The sequence below is a fragment of the Meleagris gallopavo genome, chromosome 1 (assembly GCF_905368555.1).
Source record: "Meleagris gallopavo chromosome 1, MGAL_WU_HG_1.1, whole genome shotgun sequence".
Classification (NCBI taxonomy): Eukaryota; Metazoa; Chordata; class Aves; order Galliformes; family Phasianidae; genus Meleagris; species Meleagris gallopavo.
This window is the reverse complement of record NC_139404.1, coordinates 6,475,198-6,493,901: the sequence shown is the minus strand read 5'-3', so window position 1 is coordinate 6,493,901 and position 18,704 is coordinate 6,475,198. Positions and strand designations below refer to the sequence as shown.

General features: G+C 39.6%; 1 protein-coding gene across 1 annotated transcript in view; it reads right to left on the bottom strand.

The window, feature by feature from the left end:
• Positions 1-18,704, bottom strand: part of CDC123 (cell division cycle 123) — a 37,990-nt gene that overhangs the window by 13,906 nt on the left and 5,380 nt on the right. Inside the window, exons 5-9 of the mRNA XM_003201858.4 lie at positions 16,051-16,146; positions 15,238-15,344; positions 7,867-7,915; positions 5,937-6,012; positions 2,753-2,875 (exon numbers count right to left, since the gene is read on the bottom strand). Coding sequence (XP_003201906.1) covers positions 2,753-2,875; positions 5,937-6,012; positions 7,867-7,915; positions 15,238-15,344; positions 16,051-16,146 — 451 coding nt within the window. The remainder of the gene's footprint in view (positions 1-2,752; positions 2,876-5,936; positions 6,013-7,866; positions 7,916-15,237; positions 15,345-16,050; positions 16,147-18,704) is intronic.

Genomic DNA, 18,704 nt, shown 5'->3' with positions numbered 1-18,704 from the left:
AATGAGAGAAAGATCCTGCTTCTAAAAAGGTTAGGATTTCAGCAGATAACAAGACTAACAGGTTGTAGGAACAAAGGGGTCAGTGGGCATGCTGAAGATGAGGCACTGAAAGGGCTATGTTTAAAGTAGCACAGAGCAGACACTGCACACCTACTGGTTATCAACAGCTCTTTCAAAAAATCTCAGTGATTTAAGTCAAGCTGCTTTGTGTAGTTACATTAGTGCCACTCCCATTGGTTAATTAAGCATAAATCTTTGTACATGCTTCTCGTAGCTTCTGTTCTGTATTAAGCAAACCTTTGATTTGTCTTTCTATTCAACTATGGAAAAATCTACAGATAAGTATTCAGGCACGAGTGCATGCAGAAACTGTACCAGTTCAGCAGAGGAAAGAAAAGCCAGAATTAGAAAAAACTCAGACAAATGCTGTATTGTCACTTTCTTCACTAATGAGGAAGGGAATATTTCAGCTAAGAGATTTCCCAATTCACATAAGATAAACTAAACTCAGGATATGACTGAAGAATACTTGAGCCCCAGCAGCTCCTCAGGAAGTTGCCTGTCAATAGCAGACAAGTTGATAGATTGTGTCCATGCATGTAAAGCTGCTCAGCAGCTTAACCTCATGCTTTGTGCTAAGTTGGCTGCACTAAGGCAAAACTCAGGGCCAAAACCAGTCACATCATTGTTTTTGACCATAAGGCCTAGAAATCTTTTTGCACAAGCTCAGTCAATTTAAAATGACCCTCTAGAATTAAGTGCTGGGACTTTCTCAGTAAGACAAACCTTCAGTGACTAAGTCACCGATGCCAGGATAAGCACAGCAGCTCTAGATTTCTTCCACAGCTGTTCAACTGAACTTGTTGCTTGTGCTGTGTTCAACACAAAACATTTTCATCTGAGTTCCATTATAAAACAACGCCTGTCAGCTTGGAGCAAGCCTATGGCAGAAGTGATCATTAATCACTGAGACTGAGTGGGATTTACAACCCCACTAAGACTGATTGCACATTGGTGACTAATTTAAGACACTGATAAACAGCAAACAGAGAGGAAAACTTGCACTGTTCCTTCTTTAGGGACCAACTGAGGAGAAGCGAGCTGCGTGCCAGTGAGACTGGAGTAAAACTTAACCTCCAATTGCTCAGAACTCAATGCAAGTGAAGGTATGGCTCTGTGGCAAGCATCAATACCTCTGGAGGTATGTTTTCATTGGGCTCCTATGAAAGGATTTTAGAAGGTTCTAACACCATTTAAAAGTATTTAAAATGCATTTGCCCATCTGTTATCTTACTGCTCCAACTCTGCAATGCTTCAGCTGCTCTGACTCAATTCTTCCATCTGGAGATACTAACAGACCAACTGGAAAAAGCAGAGCAAACAGCACTGAAAGCCCCAGCAAAGCAAGAAGTCAGGGAAAGAGCTACAATACCTTTCCTTCTGAAGGCAAACAAACACAGACTTTCATTGTTAACAACAAATATGCTGCTAGACAGTGGAAGCAGAGATATGGTTGGGGGTAGGGAAGGTATGGGGAAAAAAACCTGCAGAAAATGTTTTCTGTATGGCATTTCTCTGCAGCAGGAAGGGCTACCCATGTTTAGTGACCAAGACCAAAAGGCTGACAAACCTCCATCCCAGAAGGTGACCCTGAAACCTCATTTCCCTAGAAGGTAATTTGGATGGCACAGTTTAACCTACTTTACATAGGATAACACTTCAGACCTTTCAGTTCACTAGGCAGCAGTTTCAGAACTGAAATCTGGGCATCAATTTCTAAAAATAGTGCCCTGAATTATTATCTATCAGCTGATTACATACAGGCTGAAATTATGTTGGGACACAGAGGAAAATTAAAACAGTAATCATAATGTCAGATCTGTATGATTGATTTTACTTCAAAATGTTAGGGCTACAGATCTGATAAATTAGTATAATAATTATATATTATATCCAGACTGAAAGAATCATGCAGAGCCATTTTTTTTTTTTAATGTCAGTAAAAAAAGACTGGCATTAGAAGGAATCCTTTCAGAAAGTCAGACAGAAAAGATTTGAGTAACCATGGCACTCAAATAGCAAACTTATTAACCATGCTCAAAACTTACCTAATGGTTGAGTAGTCAAATTTTTATGAAAGACAAGACAATTCTTATGTGCATGTATTGTACTAAATTGAGGGTTGGTCCATGCCAGAGCAATATAACTTCATATTTTTCACCCATCTTGATTACATGTCACAACAAAACACTACCTTAGTTTCCTGACATGATTTAGTGAGATTATTACTGATAAAATTTGTAAAGGATTTCATGTTTACAAACTGAGACAATTGAATTAGGTTGCTTAGGTATGGCAGAATCTCAAATACCATTCCAAAGTTTGAGCAGACAAAATGCTGTACATCGATATTCTAATAGAAATTTGTATAAGTTCTTGAAAATAAACTTCTAGATCTTTTCTTGAGAGAATACACCAATATTTAGCATAAAACATCTTCATAAGTATTTTTCCTTAATATTGAATGCCTTTTGTTAAGTATTTCTTATCTTGTTACTCAGATGCTGATTTTTTCTTGTTTAGAAACAAGCATAAGGGGGAAAAAACCTTTGAAGAAAATAAACAGCAAGCAAACAAATCTTTTGTTTGCTAAGTCTTTGTACTACAAGTGCAGAATGTCCTTATAAACCTTCCTCAACCCCTCCTCCCCTCCCTACGTTCCCTTTTGTAACTGAAATCTGAAGATACTTACAGTCTTCATCCAAGAATTTATACTGTATGTGTTTCTTGAAAAACTCCTGTATTGATCTACAGATCTCCTCGTGCTGCTTAGAGATATGGTCATAGTATTGAGTGTAGTCCCTCTGTGATATACCTGGCAAAAAATTTAATTGACTATGAAGAGCTTTAGACATGGAAAAAACAAACAAATGCAAAAAACAATCACAAAGATCACAGTTGTAAGAGTACAAACATTATCACCACTATTTCAAGAGACAAGGTTCTCTTCCAGGTTTCAACCATTAACTATGACCTGCCATTTGGTTTTATTCTCCAGTATTGGAAGCATTGCCATTACAAACTTTCTCCTTGTACAGTTCTGCCCTATGTTTGATGAACCTCAGTTTACATGCACACACTCTCGCTATTTTTAAGTGAGTTTCAGAAGTAGTCTTTGCCTGAGTTTACATTTCCATGTCTTGTCTTTTCTGTTTCATTCAACCTTGTTTACTTCAGTGAAAAACACTTCCATTTAGAAGAGTGAAATGAAAGGGGGAGAGGCCAGGTTTGCCAATTAGCAAAGAGAACAAAATTGGACATATCATAAAGATTCTCCTTTAACCTACTCATTAAGCATGAAATAACACCTACCTGTTTGATAAGACACAAGAATTGAAACCTTAAATCCTAGAATCAAAGCGACATTATCTGGTATCTTTGTGCCCACCTGAGGGCTTTCTTCTGTTTCTGACATGAGATAAACCATCCCAACTACATCACAAGCACTTTGTTTCAGGCATTTGTTTGAATGCAAGATGATAGTTTGTGTCAACATCAACAGTATTAAACACTCCATCTTAAATGACAAAAGTTCTCATCCAGGATATGTCAACATAAACCACTGCAACACTCTGCTGGACAAATGACAAATTAAGACCTATGCCTCACTGCAAGTTGAGTAACCTGTAGTATTTATGGAGGAAAAAAAGCCAGAATCTCCCACAGAAGATGCATCAGTGATGGCAGTGTACTCTTAACCATATGTAAAACACAGAGACCAAGTCTTACTTTAGGACAAAGCTGACCACCTCCAAAGATGAGCTCTTTCAAAAATGTCCGTATAAAGTTTACATCTTAAGTGGAACTTTGAATTATGAATACCACTGCAAAGCCTAAAAACAAAAAGTAAGAGATGGCAGCACTGCAGGGAATGCAGATTTCTAACTGGAAAAGCACTCACTACACTTTGCAAGTATCAAGCCTTAGCTTGACTGACAGGCTCATTAATTTTAAGAACATGGGAACATATTGTGCAAAAAAACTTGGAAGTCTTAGGAAATGCAGTTGGCGTGCTTGTAAAATAACCCATACTGGTAAATTCCCCAGGTTTCAAAACTTACTAATGCAATGTGCAGAATGTTTAATTAGGCAGAGTATAAATGCCTTGGGGTATTTGAAAGTAAGTATCACTCTCTTTCTCAAGCATACATATTATGCACACATACGCATTCTGTAATAGATCTACTTTCAAATGTTTTAGAATTCATTACAGTGATGCATATCACTGGCAGTTGTGTTCTAGTAGCACTTAGAACCATAGAATTGTTTAAGTTGGAAAGAACCTTTAGAGGTTATCTAGTTAAACTCCTCTGCAGTGAACAGGGACATCTACAGTGATATCAGGTCGCTCAGAGCCCCATTCAGCCTCACCATGAATGTCTCCAGGGATGGAACATGCACCACATCTGTGGCAACCTGCTCCTGTGCCTCATCACCTTCACTGTAAAAGACTTCTTCTGTATATCTAACTTAAATCTACTCTCTTGAAGCTTGAAATTATTTTCCTTTGCTCTATCACAGCAGATCTTGCTAAAGTCTGTCCACTTCTTTCCTCTAGCTGCTCTTTAGGTACTGAAATGCTGCTCTCAGGTCACCTCAGAGCCTTCTCTTCTCCAGGCTGAACAGAATCATAAAAATCACTTAATAGGACAGGATTCTGCTCTTCCTCTTTCAAGAAGTTACGTCAATATCATTAAGTAATGCAGGATTAATGGATAACCTCAGCTATTAGCAAAATAAACTCTGTTACAAAGAAGTGCAATAAAGCCTGCAGTCGGCACAAACAGACAACACCCAGATTAGCAGATCCCCAAAAAGTCTCCGTGCAGTTCATAGAACACCCTGATCAAGAGACAAAGGACAGGAAGTAAGTTCCTAGTGACTGAATAAGGTGGGACAGGATGAAGAGAAATTACTGACAGCTCCTAACAGGTACAAAAAGGCATGTGCTGTACTAGCATGTAGTAACTGTGCTCTAAGATGTCAGGAGAAACAATGAGGACTACATAATATCCCTTCACCACTGTATCATTAAGAATCCTGGACATATCACTTACATGTGTCCATCTTGGTGCTTGTGAATATGTAGGTATGGGACAAAAAGTGAACAAACTTGCTTTTCTTTTAGAGAAAAAGAAAATCACTTTCCTTCCTATTAATTCTGGATTACAGCTTTGCAACATCGCTGCTACAACACTTTGTTAGAAGAGTTCAAGCAGAATGGTTCTTGTTAAGGACTATTACGTGGTCCAATCCTGTGCCATTTTCATTTCTTTTCATCCTTTAAAGATTCCACAGTAGCACACATCAAAAAGGGATTCAAACTCCAGAGTGATACTCCAGCTGCATTTAAACTCCTCAGTTCGAGCACCTGTATGTGCAGTAGTTGTCTAGGCTCCAGTCACAGGAGAGGCTACTCAACATATCTAGAGCAATACATGAAATATAGTTTGAATTCAGACACGTGGTACACTTGTGGATGTATTCTGACCTCCACAACTTTCTGAATTTAACATTCGAGTGTGGTCACATTTAATCAACATAACAACTAACTGCCTCTGAATTGGATCTGCAGGTCGGGTATGATTTAAATTCTCTCCTGAATATAAAGGAATCCCTTACAAAACAGCCTCTGGATGAGGTTCCTGAATTAACCATTAGAACCACGAATATTCCCACTGTCATATTGGGCTTACTATGGCATCAGGCTTTCAAAGACTGTGGAGGGAGAAAACTGACACGCCACATTTAAGATTACAGACATTAATTCCCAAATTGAGAGTGATAAAGAAGAATGTGTTCAGATTCAGCACCAATTCAAGAAATCAGAGAAATTTTTAAGAACTTCATCTAATAATTTAATCTCTACTTCTCACCTATTAGCTTGTTTTCCTTGACAAAGCATCTGAATTCTGCACCAGGAATTAGTTCACACCATTTGCGAAGAACAAGCTGTGAAGGGAAAAGAAATGACAAAATATTGTTTCAGAGGGTAACTTCTTTTACTTAAACAGGGATATCTTCTAGATCTTTCAGCAGTTTTGCTGCAATAGTAAGACAATCTCTGATGTTAATTCTTATATCAGACGACAAAACAATCTTGCCCTGCAGTTCATACAAACATGGAATGGCTTGGGTTGGAAGGACCTTAAAGATCCCACAGCCATGGGCAAGGCTGCCACCCACAAGATCAGTTCATACAATTATCGTAGGAAATACTCAAAAGAATTTGACTCAGCATTAATTTATACACGATGAGAATGCAAAAATAAAAATTATCCTAATAGGCAATAATTTCTCAGTTTAGAGCCCCCTTTTCTGAAGGCCAATGTATTTAAACACTGATATCCAGAAAATAATTTAGTAAATGCCACTTCTTCCCACAATTACATGTTTGATGCATGCTATATTGTTAATGTATACATCTGGAGTTCCACTTTCAAGACCCCTGAATATAGTTGTTATATACATAAGCCCTCTGTGACTGCACAGAAATAGGCCATGAGCACCAACTACATCAGATGGTCATGAAGTCCTTCATGGGAGGATGAGAAGTTGTAAGTTGAAAGAAGAAAGTTCAGACTATTCACAGGAAGAAACTTTCTTACCATGAGGACAGTCCAGCATCTCAACAGCCTCCAGCCACTGAGGTTTTCACAACCACATTTGACAGCACACCACAAACCCAATTTTATCTCACATCTTACCTGGCTCTGAGCACAGAGAATTTAAACATGAAATTATTCATAAAACAACTTCTAAGTTGTATTAATTATAAAGCATGGAAAGCAGAAAACCATGGCACAATAAATCTGCCATGGAATTGGCAGAAAGTTGCTCTCTAGTCAAAAGAGCTGATGGGCAGAACTCAGTTTAACCAGATGAAGCTCTATTGTGGTATACACCCAAGCAGAATTCTGTGATGCCTCTGAAAGCACAAACTGGTTAAAATAAGGACACAGGAACTAAATAGTAACCAAACTATTATCATGAACAGGAGAGAATGCCCATTAATTAAAGCATATCTCCAACAGTCTCTGCTTTTCCTAAATTGAAGCATTCAGATGCATCCATTCTTTCAAGGGTCTCAGTTACTGCTTGTGGGCACTGGAAACTCCCAGCACTATCAACTGCAGTATAAAAAGAAAAATCAATAACCAAATGTTCCAAACTACAAAGTAAATACAAAAGACTCTTCTGTATCTTTCAAGCCCATTAAGATAGTGCTTCAAAACAGTGCTCATGCACTTTCCTAAAGCCCTTTTAAACCCAAGGGATGATGACAAAAAGCTGTATTTACATAAAAATTATTAGAGACATAACTAGATGCTATCATAAAACTGATAGCACCACAAGAACTGTTTAATGCAATATCTGAGTTGCTAACAAAATATTTTAATGCAGCAGAAAGCATATCTAATGAGATAATATAGACCATTTCAGTTCTTAGTAATCAGCTGCAAACCCCAGCCATAACAGCTAGCTTCTCTTAGTAACCTCAAACATGATGTTCCCAAGAAGCACATTATAGGGAACATACAACTCTCAGCTTCTGAGCTTCAGCTTCCTGGCAAAACCAGACAGACAAAAACAGAAAGCTGCAAGGAAGCTTCACACATCTGAATTTCAGCTTGACTCTGACCCACAACTAAATGAATACCTAATGACCTCCAGTTCTTAATCACACTTCCCCAGCAACACAAAACAAACAAGAAATTATTTTTGGGCACATACTCAAGCACAAGTGGCTGCCTGCCCACATGTAATTCACTTAAGTTAACCTAGAAATCATACAGAAAGTCTTACCTCATAGTTCAAGGGAGGATCAGGGGAGTCATCAGTACAGTGAATAAATCTGGAAGAGTCACAGGCATCAAAATATGATTTTAGATATAAGACTCTAGCCACAGTGAGGAAAAATTACTCCAAAAATGTTAATTCCAAAACCACAGCTAAATTACCTCCAAGACAGATAAAGCAAGCAACTTCAGTGGTGTCAGAGACAAAACAAAACTACTTTACATAATTATAAACAATCATCTTTTTTTCATGTAGTGTAGTTTGGAAAAGCCTAAATTTGCACAGGAACTTGGCTAAAACATGAGTGCTTACTCAACGTTGAGTCTTTTGCTTGAATCAACAGTGCTGCTCCTTTTTTGATGTGCAGGCATAACTGGATTCTCAAGCACAAAATGAACACTAAGAGCACTAGGGAAAATATGCTGCAATGAAACTTGATGGAATTGTTAACACTAACTTCCTAAACCAGATACCTGAGACACATCACCGTGCCTTGCAGCAGTTCAGGATTATTTTCATTTCTATGAACAGGAGATGCAAAGCAGTGCTGCTCAATACTACTGGTTCCTACTGATTCCACAGCATGGTGTTTTGCTAAATTAAAGAGCCTTAAGAAATACTCGTAGAAATCTCCTGAGAGTGAAAATGAACAAAACCACTTCCATAACTGCAAGCAGATGTCGAGGTTTTGTCCCTTGTGAGCAGCTCACTGTGTGCCACCATCCAGGAACTACCAAGAACAGAGACAGTTATATCCAAGACAATTTCTACATACATTTTTGCTATTATACAGCAAGTTTTGATAATTCCCTTTGAAACTTACAGGAATTATTGCAAGAGAACATAAATCTTCCATCCAAACACACTTCCTGACCTTACTGGCAACAAACTACTTTGATGAGCAGAACTGAGCAAAAGGTCACTGCTGAGCAACAGTCTTTAATGGCAACATTTTTCCTATCTCCCTTTGGCACTGAACTTAAGCAATCCAGAAGCCTAACATCTCTCCTCTAAGCAGTGCACTGTAAGATGTGGCTGCTCAAAGCCTTTACACTTTGCAAGCAAAGCATCACGCTGCCCAGCCTTCAATCTGAGGCTAAGGGCTCTCCTAAGAGCTTTCTCAGTATACTGCCAGAAGAAATAAATTTTTAGTTTAGGCTTTAATATTCACCACACAGAGAAGAGCATGCTTTCCAAAAGTAAATCAGAGACCACATATCTGTAAGCCTATGTATACAGATAACAGCTACAGTTTATATTCCCAGCAATTTAAGATCTGTCAAGGCAATAGAAACACTCCTGAGAGCTTGGAGTTTTGCTATCCTCAAAATTCCCCCCATTGCAATCATATCTGCTTACTATGCTCAGGAAAATATTCCCCACACACCAAAATAACCATAAACTACAGGTAAAAAGGCAGCTGAAGCCTAATACAGTGTTCCACAGTCCCTGCACACTCAGACCTGCATTAACTTTCAGAGAAATCCATATTTGAGATTGGGGTATCTGTAATCTGCTCCATTTCAGTTAGATGCAATCTCTTCCAGCTATCAAAAAACAGCCTTATAAGAAGGTCAGAACTATCCCTTGCTCAGCACTGATAATTTGGGTGGAGGCTACAAGGGTGGAGGGGGGAGATATCTTCTGTTCTTTTGTATTATTTTTTTTTTTTAGCAACTTGTTCCAGCATTAACTGTCTGGACAGCTGAGTTCACCCATTACACAGAGCCTTTTCAGAGACAGAAGGCTAAGCAGAGTTTCTTTCAAGTACATCATCTTCAGGTAACTGAAGGAGCATCAGAGAGACCTGAGGACCACAAAATTGAAAGATACACCAGCTTCCTTTTCTGAAGCCTCTGAAAATTATCATTTTAAATACTAGTAAGCATGAAGGAATTAAATTCCACTGTTTATTGACACTGTGGTGTGGTCAACAGCTTGTTTATAGATTTACACTTAGATATCTAACAAGAGAAGGATCAAGGTCTTTCAAGTAGCAAATGCACATTAATCTCCAAATGCATACACCTGACAACAGCACACCCTACATGAAGCTGCTGTGCAGTTCAGCATGCAGCACTGAGAAAAATGACTAAGAAGGTTTGTAAAATCTCCAGTACCCATCCTGCTATGAGAGCAATGAAATGAGATTATCATCACAGAATAAACAATTACCAATATGAGAGCTAAAATAATCACTTTGTACCAGACAATTCCACTGATGTCTCAGTTTTATTTAAAATCTTAATTAAAAAAAAAGATACATTTCTGTATTACTACCTGCACTGGAAATTCCTAGGGAAAAAATGGGCATGCGAGTAAAACCTCAAGAACAGAAGATGTCTGAGGCATCACATTCCATATCACCTCACGTGGAACTGTTTATCTTGAAATATGTTATATGCAAGTCTTAAGCAAAGGTACTGTTCTTGCAAAAAAGTACCCTGATTGCCAAGCCACTTCTCCATGAGCCAACACTGCCTCCTATGTTCCATCAGGAGAACACAGGCTGTCACCCCTCCACATCAGGGAAAAAAAGCTTCACAACTTCTTACTAAAAAGAAAAAGACTTCCTAGATGAACAAATCAAGTTTAGTGTCAGCAGAGCCATATTTGACTCTCTTTGAGTCAGGCATTTTGTTACTCATAAGTGATCACTTTCACAAGCATCCTGGTTTGGTTGGTTTCACCTGCTTCTGCCTGTGCCAAAGGACAGTGCCTGCCAAGAACAGCTTTTGCATGAGGTTGCTTTTGACCAAGGCTGAACTTCAGATATCTGATTTCATCTCTACTGATGGTTATTTAATAACCACAAAAATGCTGTGAGGTTCAACATCCCAACAGTGACATCTGCAGATCTGAAAAGCTCAGCACTACACTGCAGAATCATAGAAACTATCTCCCAAGTTCAACAGAATTTCTAAGGTTTATATTCTGCTTATTAGTGACAATGGGCCTATCTTTGAAAGGGCACTACCCTATCATTAAAACTATTGCTACTGTTTATAGCAGCCTTGGGGGGGTATTTAGTTTTAACAAAATGCAGCCCAAACGTTCTAATAATTAGCAAGAAAGCTGTGTACTAGCTCTACACTTTCTGTTCAAAAGAGGAGTGTTGATTGCTTAACAGAAATCCCAGTTAGAAAGGGATTTCTTCTGTCACACAACTACAACATTAAGTTCTTGAAAGCCTACATTAAAAACTGGAAAGTCAAGGATCACACCACCCACAAGTTTCCTGTGAACTCAGCAAAGTAAAATGTAGTGCTTACTTGAAGCAGAAACAATGACTACGTTAACGAGAACGTTGCTCTGAAGTCTTTGCTAATTTATGGCTGTTCCAAGAGGGAAGTTAACTCATTCTGAGCTTTTAAACCAAACAAGTGCCAACATGATGAGAAAATCCAAACATTTAAATAGTCAAAGCTTATCTAGTCACGCTCTGTATCTGCAGTAAGGCCATATTTTTCATGGCTTGTGTCAAGGTATTGCATAGCTGAAGTTTTCTCAGGGCTGGAGACAGTTAAGAATTGCAGCAAGGGCATTTCCCTGACCTGAACAACAGATGGATCAATATCAGAGAAGCAGACAGGAAACAAGAGAAGAAAGAGGCAGAGAACTTGTTTTAAGTCCCACATCACTGACAATGCTACATCAAGAAACAGATCTTCAACTTGCCATTGTAAAGTCTTCTCTGTGTCACAACCCAGGACGTATATTTTTAAGTTAACACCTCTGAACAGGAAAAAGAATAAACAAAGATCTCAGTTGTTAATTATGCAGGCCAAGAAGCTTTTAGAACACACTGAATATTAATGAAAAAAAACAAATATAGCATTTCTATCCCTTCTCCTTACTCTGATCAGCCCTTCCAGGGTTTAGACATATTATGTTTTCAATTTTTGTGTGTTCAGCACTTTGGTTCTTACGCCAATTGCACTTCTAGTTTCTGCTTGCTAGGACTGTGGAGCTGGCAGCTAATCAATAGCATAATTAAGCCCACCTCTGTAACTCAGCAGTAATTATTTCTGTGTTTGGATGGGGACATTTTGTATTAATAACTTAGCAATTTAGATATACCATGCACAGACTGGACAATAATTTGTTCTTTATTCACAGGATACACAGAAACCAGAGTGCTTTTACATGTGATGTTCATCTTGTTGTAAGGTCCATTTCCACTCAAATTCATGGACTTTATAGGAAGGGAAATAAACACAGTGCTTCTCACATGAAACTTCACCTTAACCTTGGGATTAGGTGACAATCTGGCAAATACATCATGAGGTTGATTTACCTACCTCCTGCTGAGTTGCATTACCCAACTGTGCATTCCATTTTAGCACTCTGGAAGAGGAGTGCAAATGGACTGAATTAGGACAATCTGAGAAGCTTTTCTGCTGGAGGTCACACCTCCCCAAGCAGGATCAGTGGAAGGGAACATACCTGCTAAAGGCTGCTCAGCCAGCACTGCTTTTAGTCTGGTGTGAATCTAAGGTGAAATTACTGATGGCTCAAGTTAACACCCATGCTGTGAAATTTCACAATATAGGAATGCATTCACTGCCTGCTCTGTAAGTCAGTGCTGTCTGCAAAGGACAAGGTGAACAGCTGAGGCACTAACCTGACCTGATGTGAAATAAAAACCCTAGGAGAAAATGAACCAATTGCAATCCCAGTGAAGGTAATCAAGCCAATCCTTTCTACCATATAAATGGCATAACCTAAAAGCACAAGACTGCACACACAAACAAGTTCAGTTGCCACAGCTTTCAGAAGTGCACAGTGCTTTCTAAACACTTGACTGCATCCCAAACATTAGAATGGGGTTAACCAAACAAGCATTCACCAAGGAGCTTGGGGTAATTGCTGCTCAACTTTTTTATGCATGAGGACAGTAGAATACAAAAAAAAAAACCCATAGATATTCACAGAATCATAGAATCACAAGGTTGGAAATGACCTGTAAGATCATCTAGTTCAACTGTCTTCTCATTACCACTGCTACCACAAGCACTAAACCATATCTTGTAGCTCCTCAGCCAGGCACCTCTTGAACACTGCCAGGGATGGCAACTCCACCACCTCCCTGGGCAGCCATTCCAGTGCCTGACCACTTTGTGAGAGAAAAAGTTCTTCCTTATGTCCAACCTAAACCTCCTCTGGTACAACTTGTGGCCATTTCCCCAGGTCCTGTTTGTTGCCTGGGAGAAGAGGCCAAACCCCTCCTCATCACAACCTCCCTTCAAGAAGTTGTAGAGAGCAACGAGGTCTCCCCTTGAGCCTCCTCTTCTCCAGACTGAACAATCCCAGCTCCCTCAGCCACTCCTCGTAAGACTTCCATTCCAGACCCCTCACCAGTTTCGTTGCCCTTCTCTGGACACGCTACAGGGCCTCAACATCTTTCCTGTAGTGAGGGGCACAAAACTGAACACAATACTCGAGATGCGGCCTCACCAGTGCTGTGTAGATGGGGATGATCACCTCCCTGCTCCTGCTGGCCACACTATTTCTAATGTAGGCCAGGATGCCACTGGCCCTCTTGACCACCCAGGCACACTGTCAGCTCATGTTCAGCCAAGCATCAACCAACAACCCCAGGTCTCTTTCTTCTTCACAATCATCCAGCCACCCGTCCCCAGGCCTATAGCACTGCTTGAGGTTGTTATGGCCAAAGTGCAGGACCTGCACTTGGCCTTGTTGAACCTCATCCCATTCATCTCAGCCCAGCAATCCAGCTTATCTAGCTCCCTCTGCAGGGCCTCCCTACCCTCAGGCAGATCCACACCACCTCCTAACTTGGTGTCATCTGCAAACTTACTGAGGATGCACTCAATCCCCTCATCTAGGTCATCAATAAAGATATTAAACAAGATGGGCCCCAGTACCAACCCCTGGGGGACACCACTCATAACGGGTCGCCAGCTGGACTTAACTCCATTAACCACTACCCCTTGGGCACAGCCCTCTAGCCAGTTCCTTACCCACAGGAGTGTATATCTGTCCAGACCATGGGCAGCCAGTTTTCCCAGCAGAAGCCTGTGAGAGACTGTCAAAGGCTTTGCTGAAGTCTAGGTAGACTACATCAACAGCCCTTCCTTCATCTACCACTCTGGTCACCCAGTCATAGAAAGAGATGAGGTTGGTCAAGCACGACCTGCCCTTCATGAACCCGTGCTGGCTAGGAAAAATCATTCACAAAGGACTTGATACTTTTCAGACCCCTGAGATACATCCAGGCCTACAAGCTGTTACAACAAAGATCACGTTAGGACAGTTTGCTCCAAGGGTTACCAGGCCAAGCAGTCTGGCCTCCCATCAGTGGAAATCATGAAGAAAAGCTCCTTAGTAAGGCACCTGAGAAACACCGAGCATCAACTCTGAAATGCAGATGGCATCTCTCTTAGCACTTTCATTCCTTGTGATCCCAGAACTTAAAATTCACAGTGCTTACAACTGTTTCTGCAATCTAACACACTTTTCTAACTGTCTTATCACTCCAACATCATCTCCCCTCTTTCCCATTCTCCTCCTCTCCACCACATACTGTTACAGGTTAGATGTAACATAAAACATAGTATCAGAATTGGACTGACAGCACTGCTAGCATTCCATAAATGCAGAGATAAGGATGAGGATGTTTTTACCTATTCATTATTTCAAATGCACCAACAGATCACTGGGGAAAAAAGTGCTATTAGAGTTACAGAAACAAAAAGGAAGGCAGCAGTTGGACTACATTAATACAAGTGGTTTTGTGTTTTAGACAATACAATTTTCACCAGGTCATTAGCTACATAAGACAAGACTACTGTGCTTGATAAAAAACAAGAAAATTACCCCAAAACATTAAAATATCACTTGCTTGAGAAAGCATCTCAATAAAAAAGGCCTTAGTCCATGGTCTGATTTTACATGCTATACTTCTGTATGTCTTCCTGGTTTGTTTTTCATTCATTTACGTATCAAAATTAAGCCAATTAAGTATAAGAAGAAAATGGAGCCTACTTCTCTCCTGCTCACTGAAATGAGGTAAACAACTCCAGTTTACAAGAAGTTACTCGCTTATGGTAAGTAACACTGACGATAATTTGCCTCACAACTTTCTGCAGTAAACTGGCCCTGGTGTTTATTTGTGTGGTGCAGGGAGAAAAAGAGGAAGAAAGATGAGAGAACATTTCAAAGAACAACTACTTACTGTACTTGAGATTTACTTGATAGACAATTTTTATACGTGAACATGAATCTTTTTCTCAAATACTAATTGTTACTCTTCAGTAAAGAGCAACATCTTTCCAAGGTACTGAAAAACTACCCTCTGTGGGTTAGTGTTGTTTTTTTTTTTTTACTAGATAAGGCTGCTAGAAATCTACTTACGGCTGAGTGAGGTCACGAGTAATGAAGTCTGAACTTTTGAAGAGGAGGAAAATGTCACTTAGAGCTTTACATTTCAGAGAGCTATTCATTGCAATCCAGTAAGCATCCTACACAGGAAGAAAAAAAAAAAAGGATTATCCAAAAACGCAGCTTTTCTAGCAGAGTAATGCAAGCTATTGATCTATCAGAACAAAACATTATGCAACAGTTGACACACACAGAAAATGATTTTTGGATTTTGAAGAAAGCTTCATCAGCTGTTAACATAGAATAGTTATGTCTCTTACGAACAATCTGCTGAAAGTAGACCAAATCTATTCAAAAATGAAGTGCTTGCCTCACTTCCAAGCACTTTCCCAGAATGCTTGAACACTAATTTCCCTTGAGAATATAATACAAAATCACTTAGGAGCATCCATTCTTAAGGTGTAGTTAGAGCGCCTAAAAACAACTAGAGGGAAATTTATTCTTTTTTGAAAAAGGAAAAATGATTATTTTTCTTTTTATCCCATGTAAGGTTTTCAACTGATATCCTGAATGAGGAGAGTAAGGCCACCACACTGATACCTAGAGCAAAGACAACCAGATGTTATATAAGACAGACAGTGCTATCTTGCATCAGGCTCACCAAACAACAAACCACTGAGCTCTAATTCACCAGAACAATTTGCTGTATCAAACTTAACTGATGTCATTTATCACTCCCTTCCTTATCAAGCTCACTAGTCCACTCTATTTTCCAATGCATTAAGATAAACCAAAAAATTCTGTGTGATAGCATCTGTTACAAGTTTTAGGAGTCAGCATTCTTACCCTTGGAGCACTCCAGTTTAGCTTAGGAAAAACACTGCCACCTAAGGAACTTATGGCTTCTTCAACTTTAGCTGTAAACTCTGGGAACTCTGGTGCCTGAAGAAGGAACAAGAGCAAGACAAGGAAGAAAAAAAATAATAAATGTAGTTAATGTAGAACTTGAGTGACAGCTCACTTAACTTTTGGTTTTATAAAGTGTTTCTAGAAACATTTCAAATAAAGTCTTTAAAGTAGCTTAGTAATACAAGCCAACTTGCATCAAAATCAGGACACACATTGGAACAGAAAACTTTGACTTACAAAGAATACTGCAACAACTGTAAGCATAAGATAGGAGAAAAAAGACCAAGAAGCCACAAGCTCCACTCTTAATGTGGAACAGTTAAAAAAAACAACAAACAACTGACTGCTGATCTTTAAAATAATAGGAAAGTATTTGTATGTGTTTCAGACAGGTACAGGTCAAAAGCCAACACTATTCCTACCTACACCTGCAAATGTAACCCAAAGGTAACTCCTAGGTTAAAGCCAACTAAGCTCTAAAACAACAAAGCCCTCACAGCCATACAAGTGACCATAAAAACTATACATTCTTGTACATCCATCCTGCAGCCCCTCACAGAGTGCACACACTTTAAATAAATCAAAAAAAAAAGTAAGAAGTACAGCAACCTAAACTGAGCTTCATACATCCCTGTCTTTCCTTAGTACATTATGCAGGCTCTGTGGGAAACCACACTTGAAAAATTGAAATAAGCACTTCTTCTATTTCATTTTTAGAGCTTCGGTCAATTCTAAGGAAGAAAAAAGAAAAAAGCATTTCAGTAAGAAGTAAAACTTTTCACGCAGTGCATTCTGACCTCCTCTTGTTCTGATGGAAGCCAGGAGCCATACCACGTATGTAATGCCAGCACATATAAAAACTCACTGAGAAAATAATGCTATCATCTCATTTGATTAATACAAGTGAAAAAAAAACATTACACAAAAGAAGAGCTCTAAGGCAGCATAAAGAAGTTAAATTCTAACACTGACCAAATTCTGGATGTTTGACATTTTTAAATACACTTTTATATGATCCTATGTTCTAATTCTTCTTCAGAATATAGAAGGGGCAAGGGAAACAACTTCTACCTCGTGACTCAGGTGGGGCACCAAGCAGAAATAATTATAGTCACAACCCATCTTATAGCTCCCTGGCAATAAAAGCAGATGGGAAACCAATCATAATCCAGGACTTACCATTAGTGTAATGCTATAATGGGATGATAATAGCAGGGTGGCAGTCTTTGGTTACAGCAAATGAGAACAAGCCCAAATGTAGCAGCTACAGATACAGAAATGAAGGAAAAGAGCTGCTTACCTTTGGAAGGCCTCGGGTAGGCAGGGATCTCCAGCAAGAGATGCCCCCACCTCCATTGCCATCCCTTTAATGATATCTGGGAAGAAGTAGGTCCTGGCTCCACCCCTTCTAGTCACTCAACTGCATTGCTTGCAGCTGAGCTCCCCTGGGTTACTGCTGCCTTCCCACCAGCTGTTCAATCACTGTTTCAGGCATTTCCACTGCCATTAGGAAAACAGAGTGCCCTAGGCTGCACAACAGTCTCCAGCCTCTCCTGCTTTTCTTCATCACTGTTCCTATTGTCTCCCTATTCAGCTTCCACACTGCTGCTTGATCCATTCCTGTGTTCTGCAGTAACTCCAGGTGCAGCTCCCAGCTTTGTGCTTTCTAGACAGGCTGTTTCTTCATTCTCTTCATCACTGCCAGAGTGGTAACATGCATTACCTGGAAGCACAGGAGACTACTCCCATTCACTTTTATCTTCAGAACAGCCCTTAGTTTGCACAAAGAGAAAGCATATTTATCATGGTGCTTTCAGACTGATCACCTCCTCCAGATTTACAAGAAGACACATGGCACACTGAATTTCTACTTCAGATTTTTTTTGGTGTATTTTTGTTGGAAATAGCCATGGGCACAACCCACACCCATAATCAAATGTTTTCAAAGTTGCAAGGTTGATGAAAGACAAAGCCCAGGCAGTCTCTGAACAAAAGTCACCCTGTAACTTGAAGTTCTCTTCCTCCTCTACCTGTTTTGCTGCTAAGTAAGATATTCTATGGTACAGAATATCCCTTAGGACAGTTTAGGTCAGCTTTCCTGGCTCTGTCCTTTTCTCTTGCTTCCCAACAATTAGGCTGGGATTGGAGAGAAAAATGAGGACACAGTCAGAAAAGAGAAAGCCTTGATGCTACACAAGGATTGCTCAACAACACTCAAGATGTTTGCGTGTTACAAATACTGTTTCAGACAAATCCAAACCACACCTCCACATGGGCAGCTCTGAAGACAACAAACTACATCCCAGCCAGTCCCAGTAAAACTGGAGTTATAGAGCTGAAATCCACACAAATACACAGTTCCTTACCTGACTAAACTGAAATCACTTGCTCTGTACCCTTCCAGTGGATATAATACATCTTAAGATGTATTTTCATATTGTGTTGTGTAAGGCTCCAACCTTAATGATTCTATGATCCTGATTCTAAGCTGGGCACAGCACAAAGAGAGCATTAAAACAAGAAAAAGGGGAAAACAAGACAATAGAAAGCAAGGTACTTAGAAGGAAATAATGGCAAAGGTATAAGAGAAG